The sequence below is a fragment of the Colius striatus genome, chromosome Z, assembly GCF_028858725.1.
Source record: "Colius striatus isolate bColStr4 chromosome Z, bColStr4.1.hap1, whole genome shotgun sequence".
Lineage (NCBI taxonomy): Eukaryota > Metazoa > Chordata > Aves > Coliiformes > Coliidae > Colius > Colius striatus.
This window is the reverse complement of record NC_084790.1, coordinates 67,329,174-67,354,970: the sequence shown is the minus strand read 5'-3', so window position 1 is coordinate 67,354,970 and position 25,797 is coordinate 67,329,174. Positions and strand designations below refer to the sequence as shown.

Genomic DNA, 25,797 nt, shown 5'->3' with positions numbered 1-25,797 from the left:
GAGTCAGTGTAGAGATAAAGCCTTGGCCAGTTTTCTCGTTCAGCAATGTCTAAAGCTAACTGGATGGCTTTTACCTCTGCAAACTGGCTTGATTCACCCTCTCCTTCTGCAGCTTCTGAAACTTTGCATGCGGGACTCCACACAGCTGCCTTCCACCTCCGATGCTTCCCCACAAGATGACAGGACCCATCGGTGAACAGGGCATACCGCTTCTCATCTTCTGGAAGTTCCTCATATGATGGGGCCTCTTCAGCATGGGTTGCCTCCTTTTCTGGTGATATTTCACTGTCTTCACACTCTGGCCAGTTCGTGATCAGTTCCAGAACTCCAGGGCGGCTAGAACTTCCTACACGAGCTCGTTGTGTGATCAATGCGATCCACTTACTCCGTGCAGCATCAGTTGCATGATGTGTGGAGGAGGCCCTCCCTTTGAACATCCAGCCCAGCACTGGCAGTTGGGGTGCTAGGAGAAGTTGTGTTTCTGTGCCGATCACTTCTGATGCAGCTTGAACCCCTTCATATGCCGCCAGGATCTCCTTCTCAGTTGGAGTGCATCGGGCCTCGGATCCTCTGTATCCCCGACTCCAGAATCCAAGGGGTCGGCCTCGACCCTCCCCAGGCGCTCTCTGCCAAAGACTCCAAGTAGGGCCATTCTCCCCAGCTGCGGTGTAGAGCACATTTTTAACATCTGGTCCTGTCCGGACTGGCCCAAGTGCCATTGCATGAACTATCTCCTGTTTAATTTGTTCAAAACTTTGTTGCTGTTCAGGACCCCATTCAACACCTAGGAAAGCTTGTGTTTCCTTTTTGCTAGTTGGGGGAGACATGGCTGCAATTTTGTTGATCACATCTATTGGGATATGGCGACGTCCATCCTGCCATTTTACTCCTAAAAACTGGATCTCCTGCGCAGGCCCTCTGACCTTACTTCGTTTAATGGCAAAACCAGCCTTCAGAAGAATTTGAATTATCTTCTTTCCCTTCTCAAGAACTTCCTCTGCTGAGTCACCCCACACAACAATGTCATCAATGTATTGCAGGTGTTCTGGGGCCTCGCCCTTCTCCAGAGTGGCCTGGATCAGTCCATGGCAGATGGTGGGGCTGTGTTTCCACCCCTGGGGCAGTCGATTCCAGGTATACTGAACCCCTCTCCAAGTGAAAGCGAACTGGGACCTGCACTCTACTGCCAAAGGAATTGAGAAGAATGCATTGGCAATATCAACGGTGGCATACCATTTGGCTGCCTTGCACTCCAGTTCATATTGGAGTTCCAGCATGTCCGGCACAGCTGCGCTCAGCGGTGGCGTGACTTCACTCAGGCCACGATAGTCTACTGTCAGTCTCCACTCTCCAGTAGACTTTCACACTGGCCATATGGGACTGTTAAAGGGTGAGTGAGTTTTGCTGATCACCCCTTGGCTCTCCAGTTGGCGAATCAACTTATGAATGGGAATCACTGAATCTCTGCTGGTGCGATATTGCCGCCGGTGCACTGTTGTGGTTGCAATTGGTACCTGTTGCTCCTCAACCTTCAGCAACCCCACAACAGAAGGGTCCTCTGAAAGACCAGGCATGCTGGATAGTTGTTCAATTTCCTCTGTCTCCACTGCAGCCACACCAAAGGCCCACTGGTACCCTTTTGGGTCCTTAAAATACCCTCTCTTAAGGTAGTCTATGCCCAGGATACACGGGGCTTCTGGGCCTGTTACAATGGGGTGTTTGTGCCACTCATCCCCAGTTAAACTCACTTCAGCTTCTAACAAGGTTAGCTGTTGAGATCCCCCTGTCACTCCAGAAATACAAACAGATTCTGTCCCTTTACAACTTGATGGCATCAGAGTGCACTGTGCTCCAGTATCCACTAAAGCCTTGTACTCTTGTGGGTTTGATGTGCCAGGCCATCGGATCCACACTGTCCAATAAACTCGGTTGTCCCTCTCCTCCACCTGGCTGAAGGCAGGGCCTCCCTAGTACTGGCCATGGCAGTCATTGGATACCTTTTGTAGAAAAGAGCTAGAAGTCCCCTCGAGGGGACTAGAAAAGAGCTAGAAGTCCCCTCGAGGGGACTAGAATAGAGCTCAACCCTTCTATTCTGTCTAGGGAGTTGCTCACTGGAAACTGGAGCAGCATCTTTCCAAGAGAAATTGCTCCTTGTAGCGGTTTTTCCCCGTAGCTGCCGTGCCCGTGCCCTTAAGGCCGAAGTAGGTTGCCCATGCCACTTGTTCATGTTCTCTCCCTGGTCCCGCAGGTAAGACCACAAAGCACCTCGTGGTGTCTGCCCTCTATATTCCCTCTCTTGAACAGAGGGACATCTACTAATAGCTGAAGCGTGGACTCGGGCAGGTGGAGTGCGGGACATATCTTCTTTGAATTGGTGGAACTCTTTTGACATTTTATCTACAGCCGAGACAACAGCCTGTAGGGAGGAAGACAGACTTTCTTCATATTGCCGAAGTTGAACACCCATTTCCCCCACTGTTTTCCCCTCACCTTCTTTCCAGGAGATGACTGCCAATGAATTAGCATAAGATGATGGTGCACTTTGCAGAAATCTTCGCCACATAGACTGTGTGCACTGGACCTCATCTGGGTCTGTTGGTAACTGCTCATTATAAATCATTTCCCGCACAGCTGGATACCTTTGTCCATTGTGGTCCACTTGCCTGGGTGGCATATGATATCTTCTTTGAAGGGGTATCTTTCCCTCACACCAGACAAAAGTCTTCTCCAGAGGCTGAGGACTTCTGTCTTCCTTCCAATCGCCTTGTCAATGCCGCCATCCCGGGACAGGGAGCCCAGCTGCCTGGCTTCCCTGCCCTCCAAGTCCAAGCTGTGGGCCCCATTCTCCCAGCATCGGAGCAGCCAGGCGACAAGGTGCTCGCTTGGGTGGCGACTGTAATCTTTTCGCACTTCTCGCAGTTCGCTCAGGGACAAGGATCGGGTGATTATCTCTGGCTCTGGCTCTGACTCTTCCTCCCGTTCCCGTGATGATACTGGTTCATCTTCATCCCTCACAAGGCGAACTGATTTTTTTATGTGTTTCCTTTTCTGGACAGGAGCAACTGACACTGCCACAGGTTGATCCTCTGATTCAGGATCAGTGTCTGCTGTTGGAGTTAGGGCAGCAACAGCATCAGTTGCCTCAGTTTGAATAGCCACAGTGGTTGCTAGGGTGGCATTCCTAATCTGTACAAGTAAAAAACTCTTCCAATACCTGTTCATATTCTTCTGTATATCAATCCCTCCATAGCTGCCCAACCTCATAACAGTCTGGAAAACACATTTCACAACTCTACCCAAGAAAAACACCCTACCTAGAGGACAGAACAATAAAACCACAATGGCTGGGACATCCCAAGTGCGTTCGGAATTGTCAAAAGCTATTGCAGTTAACTTGAATGAGTAAGGGAGGATGGAAAAAATGGAAAAATTACGTCCCTCCATTTTTCCCATGAACTGAGTGCCATTACTGTCACTACCTTCTGAAAATAAATGTCCAAGTTGCAGAAATGCCAACCCAGTCATGTACAAGTACTGGCCTAGCTCCATACCCAGTGATACAACCATGCCATAAGCCAGTAACAACCAGTACATCAGAACGAGTGCTTTCGTCCCTTTTCCAAAGGACGTAAACACTATCAGAGAGAATACATAGTGCATATGACAAATTATGGGCCAACAGCAGTTAAGCAAATACATCAACATTGTGACAATTGTTTCAGCCTACTGTGTCTTATTTCAACCCTGCGGGCCCCACGTTGGGCGCCAAATATGTCGTGGTTTTGCCCAGCCGGGAACAAAGAGCCACGAGGGTGCTCGCTCACTCCTCCCCTCCCGGTGGAGTGGGAAGGGGAACCAGAGAAAAAGGGGAAAAACCCGCGTAGGTTGAAATAAGAGCTGTTTAATAGAACAACAATAAGAATGAACAGGTTCAGGGGGAAAAAAGGAACAGTTTTAACAGTACACGAGGGGAATATACAAAAGGAATGGCGCGTGCCGCGGCTGCTCACCACCCGGGACCCGACGCGACTCCCCCTCCGACCGGCAGCCCCGCCTGTGCTCCCCAAGCCCCGCCCCCGACTGGCTCCCTGCCTCTAGGTACTGGGCATGATGTCAGTATGGCATCGAATACCTGTTGGCCAGCCCAGGTCAGCTGCCCATGCTGTGCCCCTTCCTACTTCCTCATCAAAGTTAACTCTATCCTAGCCAAACCAGGACAAGAGGTTTTGACTGTCTTGGTTAAGCCAGTATATTTTTATTCATGCAGTCAGATAGAAGAATTTCATGGCAGTATCTGAAATAAAACAGGTAACTTCTTCCAGAATCTCACTGAGAAATTGGGGTGGAATCTGGAAAAGGTGAGGATAACACTATTGTCTATCACAAGGGTCCCTCAATGGGATGATGTTCCCCCAGCCTAAGCAAAGCTGTTGTCTTGGTGGCCACTGTGGTGGAGATGGAGTAGTGAATCCTCTCAGTGCTGTTTGGTAGCACTCAAGTCCTTGTCATTTTTTAAATACAGTATTTTATTCCGGTAAGCAAGAGTAAATGAATTATCTTGTTTTTAGCTGATGTGATCACAGAATCTCAAGGGCTTGGAAGGGACTTGAAAGATCATCTAGTCCAAGCCCCCTGCCAGAGCAGGACTACCTAGAGTAGATCACACAGGAACTCATCCAGGTGGGTTTTGAATGTTTCCAGAGAAGGAGACTCCACAACCCATCTGGGCAGCCTGTTCCAGTGCTCTGACACCCTTACAGGAAAGAAATTCTTCCTTGTATTTCCTTGGAACCTCTTATGTTCCAGTTTATACCCATTGTCCCTTGTCCTGTCATTGGCCATCATTGAGAAGAGCCTGGCTTCATCCTTCTGACACCCATCCTTTATGTATTTGTAAACATTAATGAGGTCACCCTCAGTCTCCTCTTCTCCAAGCTAAAGACTCCCAGCCCCCTCAGCCTTTCACAGTAAGGGAGATGCTCCACTCCATCATCTGTGTGTCCCTGTTCTGATCTCTTTCCAGCAACTCCCTGTCCTTCTTGAACTGAGGGGCCCAGAACTGGACACAGTATTCCAGATGTGGTCTCCCGAGGGCAGAGTAGAGAGGGAGGAGAACCTCTCTCAACCTACTGCCCACAGCCCTTCTAATACACCCCAGGATGTCATTGGCCTTCTTGACCACGAGGGCACATTACTGGCTCATGCTCATCCTGCTGCCCACCAAGACCCCCAGGTCCCTTTCCCCTACACTACTCTTCAAGAGTTCATTCCCCAACTTATACTGGTACATGGGGTTAATCTTTCCCAGATGCAAGGCTCGACACTTGCCCTCATTGCAGTTCATTAGATTTCTCTCCGCTCAAGTCTCCAGCCTGCCCAGGTGATCGTGCTGATCATCCTCATTTTCCATATGTTATTCATACTATTCTGGAAATCTGTTGTTCTTGATTTTCATGGAATTTGTGTAATGTCAGTTGGCTCTGAGCTTGTCAGGAGCTCCTCTTAGGATGGCACAGCAGGAAAACAGTCTGTGCAACTGCAACATGTGTTTCTGCAGTTCTGAGCTTTGTATTGGAAATTTGTGCAATCTCTGTGTGGTTTAGTCTACTGCATCTTTTTTTATTATATTTTTATTGCTGTATGGCAAAAATACATGGCGCCTTCCCCATACCTTTGCTTTTCTGTTGACCTTACCTCAGCTGTACATGTTCCCTTGGGTGTCCAGTGGAGCTCTGCTGAATATGCCAGTTGACTCTGTTGCTGAGATTTCTTTAGGTGAGGAATTTGATCCTCAGCTATCAGACCTGTGCAGATATGCACACTTTTATGTTTGTTTGGTTTCATTTGGTTTTCCGTATGTGTAAGTATTTATACAGTGAGGCACCATTTTTAGCAAGCCATATATTACTCTTAGGCTTTATCTGCCCCATCCCAAAATAGAAACAAATTCTCAACATTTTCAAAGGAGGAGAAATAGCTTTGAAACCTTCACCAGTCTGTCAGTATTGTGTAGTCCCTGATGAGAAGAGAGGAAGGTGGATTGAGTCTTAAACTGGGGGCAAAGAGATGAATTTACAGAGGATGCATGTGGACACTTAAGTCTAGCTGTTGAAGGACTTAAGTCCTGGACATACAGTAGAATCAGCATTTCTGGTACTAGCTAACTGCTGGCATTACCCTCTTCTCCTGTGATTATAGTGTATGTCCATGTGTAGAACCTTTGTGAGTGGCCACCATTTTTTTTTGTTTGTTTTTAAATACATTGCAACCTGTGAATTGCATTTGTAGGGAAGAGGGTGGTTTGTTTAAGACTGTGCGTCTTGTACAATATATTAATAGTAAATGTACCTATTTCAGATCTAGGTAGTATCTTGTGATGTATCTGTATTTGCTGTCTGTTTGATTAATTTTACTCAATTTTGCTGGCGTTTGTCTGCAGGAGTGCAAAAAGAAGAAAAGTTGATCCCCATTTACAAGATAGCATCTATTACAAACTGTGCCCAAGATTCCCAGTGGGGTTTGAGGACTCACTGAGCTAGATGTTGTTAGACTCGTTCAGACCAGTTTTTGTCATCTCATAGGATGGATATAGTCTGTTTCATCAGAATTACAACTGCCCTTTGCCATTGCTTTTCTGTTAAGATGGGCTGTTCAACAGAAGTAACCCAAGTCTCAATAGCAGCCAGTAGTACCTTCGGTACAGCTCATTCATTAAAGCAAGGTTATTTGTTTCCTGCTGGGAGAAGAGAAAGCAGATGAAGAGGAAAATAAACTTCATTTAATACAATTTACCATTGAAAACAGTGGAGTGTCTGATATTTTTTTGTTTGTATTTTTTAGATTATCCTTAAATAAATAAATTGAACCAATTACTTATTTACAAGCTTAGAACCAAAAAGTTAAAATAGTGTTATCAGAGGGAGTAAGTTGAAACTGCCCAAGACTAAGAAGCAAAATGGAAACTACTCCTGAAACAGAGAGAGTACATTTATTTTCGAACTAAATGAGATAACAAGGAATCTACTCTCCCATCAGTAGGCTGTGTTTATTTGCTGATGGAATATATGGTAAAAGGATGACTGATTTGCTCTGTTTATTGCAGGTTTTTGTTATATTGCTACCAGTATTCCAGACTTCCCCCTCAAATCCCTGTGAAGCTTTATGTGCAGGCTAGTAGTACAAGGTAGTCTTTCTTTGTTCTTCAGATGGAAATACCTAGACAGTGTGCTTTCCTTGCTGAGTGTATTCCCTTCATCTGAGAGCTGTTGTGTTACGGCAGTAAAAAATTAATTGGATGTATAAAATAGCCGTAGTGGAGAGAGGATGCAACATAACATATCTGTTTTAATTTGCAGGTTTCCACATTGTTGTGGTTCTTTGGGTTTGTTTTTCTCTTGAAATGGTAGGTAACAGCTGCCGAGGGATGAAGTCTCCACCTCTCCTCGTGGCTGCACTCGTGGCATGCATCATTGTTTTGGGTTTTAACTACTGGATTGCAAGTTCTCGCAGTGTGGATCTGCAGGTAACTACTGCTCTGCATGTCATCTTGTACATGTGTGGTTAATAAATACAGTCCACAAGAAGGATGCTTTCTTTGCGTGTGACGAGTCAGGAGCTTCAACTTGTAGGAATTTTCACAAATATTACAGTTGTTGCTTACCGGTAGTGAGCGATGGGGAGGAACAGGGGAATGCCTGTTTGTAGGTCGGGGCAAGGGGGTGACCCAAAAATTGAAGACCGCACATACACTGCTTGTTACTTCTGTTCACACAAAGCATTTGGCTGTCTTGTGCTTTTTCAGTTTACAGATGTGGCAAATGCCATATTCTGGGGTTTTTTCCAGCTATTCATTGAGATTGACACCCCATTTTTAATATGAATGGGTGTCTGCAGCTTGCTCATCTTATGTAATCCGTGAGGAAGCATGCATGCTTTCCCTGCAAGCACTTGGAAATCTAGCATGTTCAGAAACAGCATCTTAACAATCTGAACTTGTATTTCTTAGAAACCTTTCCTAAAGAGGGCACACAACTCACGTGGAATAATTACTCTGTCTGTTATTTTTTTTAATAGTAACTGTATTTTCTGCGACGACCTTGGCTTTTAATACTTTCTGGAGCATGTGTTCTGAAATTGAGTGGTTTGTGAATAAAGTTTCTAAGTTTCTGTTTTGTGACAATGTGTGCAGGATGGTTCTTTTTTTTTCTTTTTCTTTCTTTTTGATAATTTAAATTTTAACAAACAAACCTAAAATAACAAACTGGTGGTTAAACATGGCTGATGAGACCTCCTCCAAGTTTTTCCACTAAATTTATCCTCTTTAGATTTGAGCCAAACTTTAGTAATGAGTTGACACCTGTAGGATTTGAGCTCCTGTTTCAGCTTGGAATGAGTGCTGTTCAAACAGGACCTGCAGTTAAGGATATGTCTTGACTTCCGCTTAGTGAGAGGTATGATACCTTACCTGCAGTTATCTTATTAATATATACAACTATCTAAATGGTAGGTGTCAGGAGGTTGGGACATCCCTTTTCTGTATTGTATCTAGCAACAGGACAAGGGATAATGGGATGAAGCTGGAACACAAAAAGTTCCACTTAAATATAAGAAAAAAACTATTTCACTGTGAGGGTGACGGAGCAGTGGAACAGGCTGCCCATGATCTCTAAAGGTCCCTTCCAACTCCTACCATTCTATGATTCTATGATTCATAGAGATCATCTAGTCCGTCCGTGTGTTAATAAATGTGAATAAATGTGTTTTGCTCCTCTGTGTCTTGTGTAGCAGCAGTTTGTCAGTTGTTTTGTGTATGTAAAAATTGGGCATTGTTGACCTACTTCTGTTCCTTCCCAGGTGTCCCAGGAAAATATCTAGGTTTGAGAGACGAGCTTTTCCTCTGAGTTGCTTTAGGATCAACAGTGGGAAGTGCAGTGATGTCAGAGTTGTTTGGGTTAAATTTGAAAAGTGATCTGACCTTGTACTTCAGAAACATTGTAGACTGCATTAGGTTGGGTTTTTTGTGGGGGTGTTTTGATTTTATTTCTTTTTTTAAGCTGAGGTACTGACACAGCTTTGCATTTCTCTTACCTTTAACTGAAATTTTGATGGTCTTTACAAATATGCTGTACTATTATTTCTGTAAAACTGGGGAGTGTATGTGTCTGTGTGCATGTGTATATAGAAGATGTCCCTCAGTGACTCAATACTTTGGTAACATTAGCATTGCTAGTTCTGTGAAATCTGGTTTTCCTTGAATATCTTGGAAAAGAGTCTGACAATTATTTGCTTTGTCTAATTTTATCTTCTTCAGAGTCGGATCATGGATCTGGAAGGCAAAGTCCGAAGGGCGGCAGCGGAGAGGGGTGCTGTGGAGGTCAAAAAGAATGAATTCCAAGGGGAGTTAGAGAAGCAGAGACAGCAGATCGACAAAATCCAGTCCATGCACAGTTTTCAGATGGAAAATGCCAACAGAGTTCATCAGGAAGAGAAGGTAGGGCCCTTGCTAGGCAGAGTTTTCTGTGAGATGGTGGTTTACCACTCTCTGCATCAGAGTGAGGTTTTTTAGATGTTCCAGTTGATGGGCACACAGTCAGTTTTGGATATGTGCATATATGTGTATGGCTATATACATCCATATATAGCATTCATTCTATAATATGTGAAATATTAGAAACTCCAAGTATCAGCGCTTCTGGATAAAACCTCTACCCCTCTGTAAATCATTGCTGCCAGTCTTGGATTGGCCTCTGGCTTTCTTTCCTGTATACTAAAATTTTTTTAATTAAGGAAAATAGGAAGATGAACCAACAGATATCTTTGTATTCCCAAATACACTTTCAAAATACATTGCCAGATAAATTTTGTGGCAGTTTGGCTTTCTGCCTCCAAAACTCAGTAGTGGTGGGAGACATCAGAAGGTTAGACTAGCTTTCCCTGGCAGTGCTCCAGATAGTTCAGTGTTACCAGAGAGGTGGAAGTCCTTTGTGAAGAATGTGAACATACCTATTTAAATAGCAGAGCATACAACAGCTGCTGTTATGCAGTATCTTGCAAACTGTTTTGTTGTATGTTTTCGTCATGTTGCTGATACTGTCTGTAATGTGGCTATTAGTCATTAGTTTCACTTCACTCACTGTTACCAGAAGTATTTGGCTAAAAGTATTAATTGCAGGCTTTTTACTTCTCTTGTAAAGTCTCTTGACTGAAGTTCATAGATTAGCTTTCCAGGACTGTTTTTTTTCAGCAGACTGAACAGACAAAACTGATGATGGTAATGACGGCTCTTCAGGTAAAGGGTTCCCAATTAATTGGTGGTTTGCTGCTCAAAATTTAGAGTGCATAAGTAAAATGTCACTAGAATGATCTTTGAGTGGCTTAGAAGAAGAAAAATTGAAACAATTCTACCTTTTTTTATTCATTGAATACACCCATCAGTGGCATATATTTTTTATTTATTTTAAAATCATTTTTATCAAAGGTCTTCAAAGGAATAATAAACCAATTATTTTTTATCTCTTTTGTGACAAACATGTTTCTTTGATAATTTTTGTCTTTGGGTTTAGTCTTTGTGTCTACTTTAAAACAGCTGAGGTATAGTTTGTCATTTGTTTGTTTCTTTTGCTTAATGTATGTATTTGTTAAAAAGATATTCCAGAATAGTCAGACAGCATTTTATAGAATCATAGAATGTTAGGGGTTGACGAGTAATCTTCTTGTCAGTTCTGCCTTATCATAGTGGGTTTTGCTACTGAGTGCTGTGGGAATTGTTCCAATTTACTATCCTCTGAGAAGGTACCCAGCTTACATTGTTGATGATAGCCGTTATTCTGTTTTGGCGTCTTTTTGCATTGCAATTCTGTTCTGCAAGGACTGAAAACACATGCATGAAGTTTTTGTGGAAAAAAAAAAGTAATTTGAAAGTATGGTAAGAAAGAGACAAACAGAACTGAGTGCTTGCTTAGTTTATGGTCATTTTTTACAAGAGAAATAAATTTTTTGCTTCCTTTTCATAAGCAGATTTTCCTTTAGCCAGAATTACTAAAAATCACTAGACCTGTTAAGTGCTAGCTACAAGCACAGGCTGGCTGGATGGGTAGATGTCAAGAGCTGGTGAAAGGAGCTCACCCAGGAGTTTTAAGGAAACCCAATGGGTGAAACATTGTTTCTGCCAAGCATGGTATGCGACCATTCTGTTTCAAGTTACTATGGTATCCGACAAATGTAGCTAGCACCATGCAATCCATCTTTCTTCTTGTGGTGGTATTTTTGAGACTGGGGGACATGTAGGAGCTGTCATTCATTATATCTGCCATCTATCCTAGGAGAAGTGGTGGGAAGTATTCTACAAAACCTTGAACTGCTGTTGGACATGGACGTTTATGTGGTAGTATGGGGAAGAGTCAAAGAGGCTTCTGCAAAGGAAAACTTGATTCTGAAGTCTCTGAGAATTTCTTTCTAAAAGAGTCAGTGAGAAGGGTGAGGGAGGCTAATGAATGTTCACACCTGGATTTAGAAAAGGCTACACACATGTGGCTTGTAGAAAAATTATGCAGTCGTATGGTGCATCGGTGTTATCACAGGGGTCCACTACAAAGCAGCTTAGAAATGAACTGGGTTAGTACTGTGATAAGGTCACCGATGGAGTTTTGGAGTGCTAGGAAAGGCAGGCAGAGGAAAACGAGGAGGAGAACCAAAGCTAAGCAATAGTTTCTCTACAGGAATCCACAGTAAAGATTACAAGGTAGACAAGAGCCAGCTGAGGTGAGCCATTGTGGGCATCTCCTGGATGGTGAATGGTGTGGAAAGTGCTTGTGGCTGGGAGAGACAAGGCATAGCTGTTCTTCATCCACTGTCTGGCTTAAAATGCTGTCAACAAGTTAAGAGTGGAAAGAAGTGCTCTTTCTGCAACAGGTGGTGAAGCTGCAGGTGTGTGGCATTCATAATGTCCGTTTACAGTGGGTCTGTGTGGGTTAAAGAGCAACTGGATAACCTTGGACAAACATCTGCCATATTACCCAATACTAAGGTGTTTATTCAAGCTCTAAGTGTTCCTCAGCCACAGTAGCTGCTACTTGGAAAACACTGTGCTCTATGGTTGCCTTGGTGTTCATTTGGCATTCAGTGTTAGAGACAGAATGCTGGGCAAGGTGGATTTTGGGGCTGATCTGATATAGCTGCCCCTTCCTCTTAAGTGCTTTTCCTTCGATCACCCTAAAATGCAGTTTTTCAGTAATGGAATAGTCTATGAAGCTTGCTGTTGAAACCCTGGGAGCTGATGCTGCAGGAAACATTAGGAAAAAACAATGCAATGGACTCATTTTGTGTCTTCAACAATTTGTGACTGGAAAAGAGTGTGTCGCAGGAGGCTGAAGTGGTAGGAAGAGCTCATATGTGCTGGGCACTACTCTGTGTCAAGTTCAAAGTCTGCTATTGTTGTGACACTTAAGCAACATCTGCACAGGATATTTGCTTGTTTTCCACCTCTGTGATTTAAGAGTAGGGAGAACTGTTTCACTGGGAACCTGTGCATTTGTCAAAAGATGCCATCAGCTGAGCTGATAGGGATTCATCCACTCTGATTTCGGAATGCCCTGTTATGATGGCAGGGAAGAGAGGGAAAGCTTAGTTCTTCTCACTAAGGACTTTGATCTGAAGAAGCTGTACAGGATCAGAGGTTATTCCACAGAAGGATGCGGAATATAAAAAAAACCCCCCGTTTCTGAGTGCATTTTTGTGTGTGTGTATCTGTATCCATATCCATGTATGTGTATATGTCATATATTCACCCGTGCCTACATATTTGTACACATACACACTCATATCCTTGGTTTTTTTGCCTCTATGGCTTCCAGTGACATCTGAGATTCCTGAGAGGCAAGTAGTGAATTCACCCTTTCTGGTTATGGGGATCTTGGTCCTTGAACTGAACTTCATTTTACGCCGTGGGAATTAGAAGCAAGTATTTACCTAATCGAGGAAGGATAAATGGAAACCCAAGTCCTGAGTCACTCATCTCTCTTTTCAAGTAATACAAACTAACTAGACAGATATTTTAACGATAAATGGGACTTTGTTTAGTTCTTCTTGCTCATAAAGAAAAATGAAAATGCGTTCAGATGATGTGTAGGAGAGAATGGTCTGTCTCAAAACCCCACTTTTTCAGGGCGGAGTTATGGTTCTGCTTCTGTGGTTATAGACGAAATCTGTATGGGAACAAGCTTTCATAGTCTGTACTCCTTTCCAAAAGCAATGCTCAAGAAACATTCAAGGCTCATCTTAATTGCAATTCATCTCTGCTCTCTGTGACTTATTACCCTTCTGCTAAAATACAGAATAGTTGTGCCACCAATTTAGTTGCATATCAAACTAGTATACCAATAAGACACTTGCTATGTTAATTGTTGTGGTTATCACAGTGTCACTGACTGAATTTAATTTACCTTCTAGTAGAGCTGTCTCTGTGCTGCTTAAAGGGTGAGGTCATAGAAGGCAGGGTAGCTCGTACATGAACTCACCATTCACTGAGGCAATGTAATTGTAGGAAATTGCTGCTGTAATTATTCTCTTAGGTCTGAGTATGTACAAAACACTTCTGTCCTAGTCTGCTTTTTATTGCTTGAATTTTTGCTTGAATTTTTTAAGGATTAAGGTAGATTTAGCAAATGGCTTCTGGAAATCCATTCAGAAATAGATTGAAGAGATCAAGGGAGCTTACACGAGCTCTTAGTAAGAACAGATAGGGAATCAAGAGTGAACAAGTGCTGTTTCTAATCCATAAACAGTTTTCTAAAGAACAATATTCTGTGTGGTTGTTACTCAGGGCTCATTGTTTCTGGGATGTACACAGCCACAATAGTCTTTTTTGAAGAGTGCAAAAGGAGAACAATATGTGTGATTTCTCTTATTTTTAACTGCTTTTTCAGTTTGTGATTGTCTTTGCATTTATGTCATTCTTCCCTTGTCCACATCTTGTTTTACAGAGGAGAGGGGCAAAGATTTATATATTAAATGTGCTGTTGGTCAGTGTCTTTTAACACTTGCCACAGCTACTGTCAGATCCTCTCCCTCTGGGAAAATCTGAATTCATAGCACAGCCTTCTGAGATGAAATACCCATCAGTATGCAGAGACTCGACTGCTTAGAAGGAATGATAGAGGGCTGTGGGGAGAGAGAAGAAAGCCTACCGTGAAAAGGAGCCTGTGTGTGTATTGGATTTGTTTTTTAAACCAAAAACTGTTGTGTACTTTTCTAGTTTTGAAAAGGCTTTAGTGAAAAGCAATCTCTGCTTTATGCCCTGCTTTACTTGCCGTAGTATGATGTTACTAAGTTAGCAAGATAAATCTGTCTGTTTACTCATAACTGGCACAGCAGAGATCTAGATGTCTATATCTGTTTAAAATATATTTTCACATGATGGAGAAAAAAAAAAGGATGTTCTGGGACTAGCTGGACTCTAAGAATGGAAATTCAGAGTATGTGTAGCTTAAGAATTATCTACTGAAACATTTCTGCCTCTTCATAGCAAAATGAATAGTCCAAAGGGAAAGACTGAGCCTCCACAAGGATCTCTCTTTAGGAACAGACCTGGGTTTGTTTTGTGTTTGTTGGGGTTTTTTGTTGGGTGTTTTTTTTTGGTTGGTTGAGGATTTTTTCTCGTTACTGAGTATGGGAGAAAGTCCGTCATTTCTGAGTGAAATTAATTTCAGCAAGAAATGTATTTAAATGAACGTCTCCTCCATTTTGGACTTGAAATTTATTTTAGACATCCTTCAATTGGTGCTCCTCCACTGAAGTATACAGGAGTGTGCAACACACAGACCAACCTAAAAGAGCAATATTTTCTTAGAGATCTAATTTATGAACTTTTTCCCCACTTAGCAATATGTGTTTTTTGTGGCTAGTGTACATAGTTTCTTTACTCCTGAAGATTAATTCAGAATGATAAATAAGAGCACAAACGAGAAGAGAATTGATGATGCATGTTACTAGAAAAGTGTGTGTGGGGGGAGGTGTGTTTGCAGAAATAGAGGGGAGGTGAGAATTTCGAGATACAATTAAGAAATGAACAACTGATAGTCAAAATATATATTGTTCTGTGCTGCCAGCATAGTGGTAGGGAGCAGTAGAAACATGAAAGGCAGAACATCATCTTTTCTTTGTGGTGAGGATGTAGATTAATTAGAGTTAACAATTTCAATAGGTGCCTTTCTTCTTCCTGATTCATTGTAATTGCTTGTTTCTACTGTTTTCTGTGTTTATCAGTCTTACTTCCCAGCTTGCTTTGTTTCCAGCTGGTTTTGTTTTTGTCAGCTGATTTACTGGTGATGTGGCTCATCTTTAGTTCTGAAACCAGTTTTTACCCTCATCAAGTTCTTTGCTGTTGTACTCCTTTTTGTCTTGCAGTATCTCACTATGCATTTCCACGTGCCATGCACAGTCAGTGTTAGGAAGCTCATAGTGCTTGGGTTACCTTAGTTTATGATGGTAGCAAATGCTGAAGGAGTTATTGGAGTAGTGCTTCCGAGGAATATGTTTATGGAGACTACTGTGTAAGGCTTTGATCACATTAAATGCGTGTGTAGTTCAGAGGATATACTCAAATTATAACCTTTGAAATAATTTATCTCAAAGCTTCCTTGCAAGTAGTTCTGTGTTGTGTTTTGGTTTTTTTAAACAATAATGTTAACTTTTGTGTTTCTTAAGTGGACTATGACTTATGTAGGCAAGTTCAGTGGGGAACAGAAAAAATAAATATATCTCTGGCAGTTTTCATTTTAGAAATTGCCATGCAGTAATGATGGAGCAGGGGTTTTCCATCACTGCAGGTGGCAGTGTGGCTTTTGACTTTTGTTTTCTGAGGAGATCTGTCCACAGCATCGACTCTAATCAGGAGACTGACTTTTCCTCCGTGAATCAGCACAACTTTTGTGGAAAGATTGTTTGCAGATAAAATGAACTGGTTCTGTGGAAAGTTACTTTGTTAATGAAGATCAGGTTTGGATCTACTGAGTATTCAAAAGCTGTATTTTCACTGCTGGAGATCATAGCTGTTGTTTTGTTGGCTGAGTGAGATTTAAAATGTGAGTTTCCTCAAATAATTGAGTTTTGATTTGTGTTTGCTGAGTACTTCCTAGTAATTTACTTTCTTGACCTGCATAAAACCCTAAAGGAAAAAAAATGTCTGCCTAAGTCACAACTATGCAGTAAAGATTACCACTTTGAAGATGGGGAGGAACAGAAAGCCTCGTATTATTGATGCAGTTGGACTGAAAGATGGCAGTCAGAACACTGTAAACTGTAAATTATTAAGTTGGAGTTCCTGCTCAAGTTAAATAGGTAGCTAGACTTACTTTTTTTTTTTTACTTCCTGGGTTCTTAATCCCAAGTGCAGGGATGTAGGTGTGGCATTGCCAAAAGGCAATTTTATGTTCAATCCAGAAAGACCAAGACATGAGGGGTTTTTTTTTCCCTGTTGTGATTTTTTTTTAATGTGGCAAATAACTTTATTCACTTCACAGTTCTACTGTCCTAACATACAAAACATTTAACACTTGTATCTCTTTTATTGTCAAATAAGTGGTCCTGTTTTGGGGGATTTTTATTTTAAGGAAAAAGAAACCTAAACACACAACGAACTGTAGGAATATAAAATTGCCATATCCTACTGATTTTTCTAGTGCATTAACAGTTTTTGGTAATGACCAATACTAGAAATAGTACTGGAACAACCTGACTATATTGCTCACACATTTACGAAAACTTGGTATTTCTGTCAAAATATTAACTGCCTTTCCCCAGTAAACAATTGTCATGGTTTAAGCCCATAGGGGAACAAAAGATCAGCCTCAAAAGATTAGCCTCAAGTTGCAAAGACCTGAGGATTGCCAAAGGGCAGGGAGAGCTTAATTGCCACTTAAGGTCCAGGACAAAACAGACCAGGCTACTGAGGAAGAAAGCAGAAAATAATTTAATGCAACACCAACTAAAGCATAACCATAAAACCCCAAAACATAACCAAAATAAACCAACACAGAGTGGTACAATGGTGAAAAGTCCAACCAGCCCTTTAAGACCACCTTCTCCCCATCCCTCCCCTCTTCCTGGGCTCAGAGTCCTGATCTCGGTGTTTTTACCTTCTCCCCCCATGAATGGCCCAGGAGGACAGGGAGTGGGGGTTTCAGTCAGTCTATTCCCAATAGCTTCTGCCATTTGTCTCTCCTCAGAGCAGGTGGGCTCTGCACCGGTCCTCCCTACACCTCTGTGGAGTACCTCACACACACACGGCAGCCCTGCACAGGCTGCTCCGATGTGCATTTATCCCAAAGGCTGCAGCTCCTCTCTGCCTCTCGTGTGGGGCTGCTCTGCGGCACACAGGCTCTCCAGCACAGCCTGGGCCATGGCCGTCTCCTCAGTCTCTTGCCTGTCCAGGTGCAGGGGCACAGCTGCATTCTCACCACAGCTTGCAGAGCAATCTCTGGTCTGGTGCTCCTCCTTCCTTGCTCCTTCTCTGACTGTGGGGTCTGTGTGGTTTCTTCCATCTTGTATCACTCTTACACCTCCTAGGCTGTGTTCTTCTTTCAGGGATAAACAATAAATCTTGCTGTGGCTGCAATAGTAATATTAAACCAGAGTAAAGCCGCAAGCAATTTTAGTAGTGTACTCATTGAATTCCTCCTCTTTTAAGTGCAGTGCAGTGGTACTCCATTCTGATCCATCCTCCACCTCTCTTTGCTGGGAAATCTGTGTTAAAATAAGTATTTGTTGTCATGATAGTAGATCTCTAGAGTAGGTAAAAATTAGTTTGTTTTGCTGTAACCCAGCACTTTGCAAAGAAAATATCTTATTATGAATGCTTTGATTGGTGGTGTTTATAGTATTGATGGTAACGCAGTTCCTTTGCTGTTAAAACATTGTTTTTTGTTCTGCTCCTTCCAGGCGGTGCTGATGAGTAACATCACAGTAAATGAACGGTTGATACAGAGTCTACGAGGTATGTTGTCATACCCCACTGCATCTTTCTCATAATTGGTTTTTAACCTCATTTTTAAGACTTGTGTTTTCTGAGAATGCTGTTCCTCCTTGAGTCATGGGGGTGGTGCAGGACCTGTAGTGACTTTGGTCCTGCATCTGCACAGTTCCAGTCCATTAGAGCTTCAGACTAATCTGCCTCAAGAGCAGAAGGATTTGTCCGTGTAGTGCTTGATGTAGGACTCCTGACCTTTTGACATAAAATAATACAGGATAAAACTAGCTTCTATGGGTATTGTTGATATATTTATCCTTCATTCTACCTTTGGCAGCATGTTCTTCCATTCCTCTCTGAGGTGTTTCACTTGCACATTTTAGCACCAGGGAAATTCACAAAACTTGGCCTAAATATGTTGTGGTGCCACCTCCTGATGTCCTCAGACAGAGCTTTGTCAGGAAGAACGCTAAATTGTAGATGCCTCTGTTTTTGAGATATGTAACTGTAGTTGCACATTGTTCAGGGAAGCACTGTAAGCTTATCTTTAGATGGCTAATAAATGCCACTTCATACTATGTTCTGGTTAGTATTTCGTAAACATAAAGATTTCCTGGGATGAAACCTGGCAAAGCAAGGGTGTACAAATAAGTTAGGATATTCCTTATGGGGACAGAGAGGTCACATGCAACCTGATCTAGGTGAACCTGCTTCTGCAGGGGAGTTGGACTAGATGATCTCTAAAGGTCCCTTCCAACCCCTACCATTCTGTGATTCTATGAAAAATCTGTGTTACATTGCTTTTATTAATATCCTAGGCTGAAAGGCTGTGCTTACTCAGGCCTCTGCATCTTTGATGAATAAATGCAACACCTTTTTTTTAGACTATTTTTTTTTGTTTTAAATAAAAGGTAAAAAATTCCTTTGCTGTGTGGGTGAGAGAGCCCTGGCACAGGCTGCCCAGGGTGGGTGTGGAGAACCCTCTGGAGGTTTCAAAGTCCATGTGGACATGTTTTTATGTGACCTGGCCTGAGTGAGCCTGCTTCAGCCAGGGGTTGAATTGGATGATCTCTAGAGGTCTTTTCCAACCCCTACCAGTCTAAGATTCTATGAATTATCTCTACATTGATATACAAAATGTAGTGAGTGTGGTAGATGACTGGAGTTACTGGGATTAGTATTAATCTCTTGTTTCATGCCTCTTCTAACGTACATAGGTATGTGTGTATTTTAATGTACATTTTAACCCTGTTTTGGTCAGACCATTTGAAAGAGCTACAGACAGAATATGGAAAGCTGCAGCTGGATGTTTACTGGTTTCAGAAGAACCAGACTAACCTTCAGAGGAAGTTCTCATATGACCTGTAAGTATGTTCTTTCTAAAAAGTGACTTCTGAAGTTGAAGATGACTTGGTTATAAGACAGAGCATTCTTGTGACACCTGTAGCACTGGTAGTAAATGGACTTTTTTAAAGGGAAAGTGGCACCTGACACATGTTCTAAAACTGCTGACAGTTGATTTTGGAGAACAGCATAGAACTTGCAGCACTTGGCATGTCCTCTTTCCTCCCCTCAATACTGGGAGTAAACACATGTGTTGCCTCTCTCTTCCCCTTCAGTGAGCCTTGGCAGGAGGGTGCATCAGACTTGCTTTTGTGCTATGCCAGTGTTTCTTCCTTTGACTTGGAGGTGTATGGACAAAGGCTTCACACCTTACATGTCAAGTACACTTTTCCCAGTGCAAAAACGGAGAGTATTATTGTATAATTAAAAACATTATTAAAACAAGAGAGAAAACCCCCTTTTTTAATTGCACACATTGTAAGTCACTCATTTTAATAAAGGGAAGACAGTGGTAAAATTGATAGGACATATGGAGTGTGTGAGAACAAGATTTCTTAACTTACAAGGCACAGAAGTCACTGTTTTTCTCATGTGCAACTCTTGATCTTAGGGGTTTTTTTTCTTTTCAGCAAACTTCTTTTTCCATGTTTTTTTGTGTGTGAGCTTACCAGCACTGTGTGCACCAGGGAGTGTGTGTTCCTCAGCAGCTGACTTACTGAGTTACCCTGGGCTGGGTAACTGTCAGCAAGGGCTGACTGGCAGCACCGACCCTTCTCATCTGTGGCAGCCAAAGGGAAATGGGAGCTTCCGAGCTGTTCTTCTGAAGAGGGTTCAGTACTCGTGTGCATTTTGATTCCGAGAAGCTTTGTTACGTAGCAGCTTCTTCAGAAGTTTTGCTATGCCTAGAGCTGATAATTTGGTGTTATGCAGCTGTGACAAGAGTGTGAGTGCAGGCACAGTTGTTCCTGGGGAGCGTGAGAGGAGCTGGTGGTGTGTGCTCCTGGAGGACAAGAGTGTTGTGTTTGTCATGTCAGGGGCAGCAGGCTGCGCCAACACAGCCCACAGGGTGTTCAACCTTATCTCTCTCTCTTAAAACTGTTCCTGCCAGACGTACCTACTTTTCCTTTCTTTTGGTCTCACGCAATCCTGACATGTTCTACCTGTTCATCCTGTAATGTGTCCCTCACCCTGTGTAGCAAACACATTCATCCTCTTGACTCACCTTGATGGGTTTTACACCTGGACAGAGGGGCTGAGGCTGACCTGAGGCAGCCCTGGGGCTGTGGGACAAGGTGTCCCTTCTTCTGAGTCTGTAGTTTAGGCTCCCTAGTGCCTCTGTGCTGCCTTGGGCTCCTGGAGGCAGGCCTTAGATGGGCTGATGGCTCCTGTGATGGGCCTGGGAGGCAGCTGGGGAGGGTATTACTTGAGTTCCTTTATGCCTACACAGGTGAGCTCTTTACCATAGAAACTAACTCAATTTAGCCTTGTGTGAGAGAAAACCCATCACAGAGACTAAATTTGAGAGCACTGTTTTTCCCCATTTAAAGTATGTCTCATCAATGGGATAAGGCAGAGAAACTAGTGCAGTTCTTGTGCTTCAGAAGTTGTTGTAAGCGAGAGAATTCAAAGCTCCAGAAATCCCTTTCACAGAAAGAGAATTCCTTCACAGATAATTAAAACTTAATTATAAATAAAAATTATAAATGATAAATAATTATAAACAAAAAAGAGAGGAATTGTCACAGATGTTAAATTAACTTTATTTTCTTGTGCAGTGTTGGGTGAAAGAGCATTTGAGAAAGGCTGCTCCATGTCCAGCCTCAGGCTGTCTTTCTCCAGCTTGCAAACTGGGTGCAGGGAATTCTGGTTATCTTTTATTTCATTGAAATTAGGGAATGTGTTGCATAACTCAAGCCTATGTTTTGAATGACTCTTCATGTATTGGCACTGGCCCCCTGCCAAGCCTCCTCCTTGGGCATGCCCTCTGGTGCAGTGGATGCTGACAACAATTGGTAATTTTTCACCACTTTTTCCTCTCCCATGATGCACCTCTCATCAAGATCCAGGCAAACCCACCACTGCCTGCCTCTGTTCACAGTGGGATCAAAGCCTACCTGGGATTCTAAGCCTTCAGTGTATGTGTTACAAGGCAATATTTTGTCTGCTTTGTTACTCACTAGGTCTTGTTCCTCTTCTTGTACAAACTGAAAGTTACAGAGCAGGTTAAGAAGAGTTGGTGAGAAAAGGTGATCCTGCCTTGATGGCAGTCACTTCTCCTGAGAAACCCAGCTTGACAACACTCCTGGGGTTTGCACAGGATCCTCAGCACAGCCACAAAAGGGCAGCTTCAGGGAAAACACTGCTGCAGCAGCCTCGGGCTTACCCGCAGGTTATGGAGCTCTGAGCAGAAGGCAGGCTACAGAACTGCAAACAGAAGACCCCTGGAGTCATGAAAGTTAAGACAATAATGGCACTGTATAACTATTAAAAAGTATATGAGAGATACAAAATAGTGGAATTTTTAAGAACTTACAATAGCTGCTGATGAGCTCCATTTCTGTGACATGTTTTGCTACATCCTGCAGACTGGACTTTTGTGAAAGCGCGATGAAGGGTGTTCAGTGGCTAGCAGTATCTCGCACCTGTTTCTTATTGCAACTAGTACCTTGCTGTTTCCTCTTCCTGGCTAAAGTCTAATTGTGCACTTCTGTTATCATACTAGAAATGCTTCATGGATCAAAATGGAGGTTCACTTAACTGAACTTCACTGGTTAGCAGAAGGCAACAAAATTCATATAGCTTGTTGAGTTGATATAACAAAAGCACTTCAGTTTATTCCAGTAGAAGCTGGACCACTTGCACCATGAGTTTGTCTGCAGGACTTGGGTTAACAACCTGTTTATTCCTACTATCTTCTCAAATATAAGCACAACTAATAGAACTAAAGAAATGGAAAAATAATTTAAAAGAAGGAAAAAATAATTTTACAGAACAACATTTCTTTAGAACACTAGGAATGAAGGTTAACAACTGCTCACTTGTTCATGTTTTCTCCAGGTCACAGTGCATCAACCAGATGAAAGAATTAAAAGAACAATGCGAAGAAAGGATAGATGAGCTTACAAAAAAAGGTAGCGATGTACCACAAATCAAAGAGAACAAAGACTCTGCAGAACATTCAAAAAATAGCCAGGTATTGTTTGGGTAACTTCTTAAAAATCTTCCTCTTTGTAATTCTGAAGTAGTTTTCCACTTTTCTGCTGTCTCCAGCTAACATTAGCCCATCTCATTAGGTTCTGCACTGCTTTCCTTCACATGTGTTGAATGTTTCTGATCTATGGGAAATGGAGTGACTCTGAGGGCAGGACAGGCAGAGGTCCTGCAGGAGGCTCAGAGTGGTGTGTCTTGGAGACAGACAGAGTTTTAGAGGTGATGCTGGGAGTGATGTGGAGCCAAAGAATATTTACACTGCTGAGCTCAGGTTCACCAGTCCTTTTGACTGTGTTCAAGGGCTTAGTTGCTTTGTGTGGTGAAGATGTGTGGTTGAGGAGAAATTGCAAATCACTCAGAGTAGCAGAAAGCCTTGGATATGATACTTATAGTCCAAGGGTCTTTGAGGTCAGCTATGAGTTTTCACAGAAATCCTAGTGTCAGCCTTTTACTGTGGGAATGAGGGGAAGATCAAATGCCTTAGCTGTTTGCTTTTGGATATTCTGAGTCAAACACCATCAAAAGGCATTGCTGTATGTGACAAGAGGAGGCTGGCTTGCCAGATCAGGTGGCAGTGTGCCACCTGACTCTATCCTCCTGGGGTATGTAGGGCAGGAGGAGATCCTGAGAAAAGGAAGTCTCAGATCATCCTTGTTGTCTTGGCTTGTGAATTATTGATGCTTCTTCAGGGAAGTGGGATTTGGTCAGGGATAGGACAGATTTGGTTAAGCTTGATACAGATGGCCCTGGAAACATGCAGTGAGGCTCCTGGGGAAGAAGGTAACTAATTTAGGTACTGAGCTAGCCCTTTCCTCAAGACTGTGAGGCCAGTTTCAGAAGTTAACATTTTTTTTACCATGTGATTGCAATGGGGCCATCCCCCCATACCTGGGTGGCCAACGGTAATTGCAAAGGCAGTGGCGGTTGGTGGTGTGTGCCCTTTTCTCTTTGGCTAGGAAAAGGCTGCTAGAAGAAACAATCTGATGACTTCAGAAGTGGAAAGGGTAAAGCAACAAGGATGGAAGGTGGGTTTTGCAAATAGCTGGAGATGAGTAGGAGAAAATGTCTGAATGGTTTCAGTCTGTGTCCAGTCTTTTATGTAAAATGCTGGGAGAGAGAACTGCTGAGGTTTGTCAGCTTTTTTCCGGGAACCCATGTTGTATGAGAGCTGCAAATTAGAGACAGGAAATGCTAGCTGGTTATCCCTTAAAAAAAACGAAAGCTCTTTGTCAGCAATTTTATCAATGGTGTCAAATAAGTAAATAAAAAGTAATAATAGTAATAGTAAATATGTAGCAGTAAGTAAAAAGCCCATCATTTGGAGATGATACATTTATCAAACAAATGTATCTCATTAATGTCAAGGTGTAAAATACTGTTTATTTGGAAATGTAGTGGTTTGGCCCAGCTAGCACAGCAGCACCACAACAGTCTCTTGCTTGGTGCCCCCATTCACCTCCACCTTTGTTAGGATGGCAGAGGCCCCAGCGAAATGGGAGTAAAAAGATAAGCAAGGTTGTTGTGGATTGAGACAAGGGCAGGGAGGGCTTGCTGCAAATTACAGTTCTGGGCAAAACAGACTCCGGTACTCGACTTAGAAAGTAGGAAAGTTTATTCTACAAGAAACAGAATGGAATAAAAGCAAAAGGGAGTAGGATGATGAGAAAATTACAACCAGCACTTTAAGATCTCCATCCCCCATCCCTCCTTTCTTCCCGGGCCCAGCTCACTGCTCCTGATATCTCTACCTCCTCCCCCCTCAGCGGCTCAAGGGAGTAGGGAGTGGGGGATGTGGTCAGTCTCTCACAGATGGGCTCTGCCGCTTCTGTCTTCTCAGATGAGGATGACTCCTGGCATTCTTCCCCTGCTTTGAATATGGGGTTCCTCCCCCGGGACACAGTCCTTAATGAACTTCTCTGGTGTGGGTTGTTCCCATCAGCTGTGGCTTCTGCCAATACAGGGTCCCTCACATAGGATGCAGTCCTTAGTGAATATCTCTGGCGCGGATTCTTCACCGTGGTTGCAGTTTCTGCAGTTGCAGGGTCCCTCTTTTGGGACAAGGCCTCTTCTGGGCATAGTTTTAAAGAAGAAAATCAATGCCCCTGGCTCACAGTCTGCAGTGGAGTGATTGGGTCCCCCCGCAGGACACGGCCTCCTCTGGCCATAGTCACTGTCCCTGGCTCGGGGCCTTTAATGAAGTGAATCGCTGCCCCTGGTCTGGGGTCAGCTTTAGCAAAATGAGTCTCTGCCCCTGATGCGGGCTCATTATCAAAATGAGTCTCCACTGCTGATGCAGGGCCTTTAAAGAAATGAAAATAGATCTCAGCTTCACCAGTCCTCTCCATAGAATGCAGGGGAGTCTCTGCTCCAGCACACCTCCTCCTCTCTTTCCTCACTGACCTTGGAGTCCACATGGTTGTTTCTCTCACTGTTCCCACTCCCTGCACCACCACCAGCCAGAAGAAAAGGAAAAGGCGGAAGAAGATGGAGGAAGAAGGAGGAAGAAGCCTCCTCTTCCAGCTGCTTCTTAAAAAGTGATCGTGGAGGCGTCTAATTGGCTCAGCCCCAGAAGTGGGTCTGGCTCAGAGCTGGGGAGAGTTGCAAGCAACTACTTACAGGAGCCATCTTTACAGCCCCTTCCCCCTTCCCAGAAAAGGCTGTCACGTCAAACCATGACAGAAAAGTTGATGTAAGAATGACCATACTACAGAGGTGGTCAACTTTATTTCCACTGTGGCTTAGCAGCAGATTTTCATTACAATTACTTGCACTAGATGTTCAGTTGGTTTGCTTTGTTTTGTTACATGACTTGAGGGTTTTTTCACCATTTCCAGTTTGGAAAGGAAATCATCCCATAAGGAACCTGAGGAGTTTGGCTGAAGCCCCTCTGCAGGACAGTTTCAGTCTCCTGCAATAAGTCCCATAGCTGGACGCAGTCTTTACTCATAGCAGGCTGTAGGTTAGGCAGGGTAGGTTATCTGTTCTCTTAATTTGTAGAAGGAGCAGTCCTAGCTGAGATAACCACTGGTATGGTTATAGCCTAAATAAATGCTGTCTGCTTGTGCTCCCTGCTATCTCTAACACTGTTTCTTACATCAAGCTCTAACCTTCCTTGTAATCTTTGTAACACAAGGATTGCAATTTTGCTTGTAAAAAACTCCAAAAGCAAGTTATTTATCATCAGTGCAAGTGTATATATGCTTCTGGCCAGTATTTTTAGCTGGAATAATTCCTGTTTGCAAAATGTATCTGCTTTGTAATGGAAAAGTCCGAGTTAAAAT

The 25,797-nt window shown here is 43.0% G+C and overlaps 2 protein-coding genes across 5 annotated transcripts in view; one reads left to right on the top strand and one right to left on the bottom strand.

The window, feature by feature from the left end:
- Positions 1-25,797, top strand: part of GOLM1 (golgi membrane protein 1) — a 39,273-nt gene that overhangs the window by 4,806 nt on the left and 8,670 nt on the right. For both annotated transcript variants that reach the window (XM_062019166.1, XM_062019165.1), the window contains exons 2-6: positions 7,356-7,522; positions 9,311-9,490; positions 17,935-17,989; positions 19,224-19,326; positions 22,364-22,499. In XM_062019166.1, coding sequence (XP_061875150.1) covers positions 7,400-7,522; positions 9,311-9,490; positions 17,935-17,989; positions 19,224-19,326; positions 22,364-22,499 — 597 coding nt within the window. In that variant the 5' untranslated portion in view covers positions 7,356-7,399. The remainder of the gene's footprint in view (positions 1-7,355; positions 7,523-9,310; positions 9,491-17,934; positions 17,990-19,223; positions 19,327-22,363; positions 22,500-25,797) is intronic.
- NAA35 (N-alpha-acetyltransferase 35, NatC auxiliary subunit) overlaps positions 24,111-25,797 on the bottom strand; it is a 48,850-nt gene continuing 47,163 nt past the window's right edge. For all 3 annotated transcript variants that reach the window (XM_062019161.1, XM_062019163.1, XM_062019164.1), the window contains one exon: positions 24,111-24,815. In XM_062019161.1, coding sequence (XP_061875145.1) covers positions 24,684-24,815 — 132 coding nt within the window. In that variant the 3' untranslated portion in view covers positions 24,111-24,683. The remainder of the gene's footprint in view (positions 24,816-25,797) is intronic.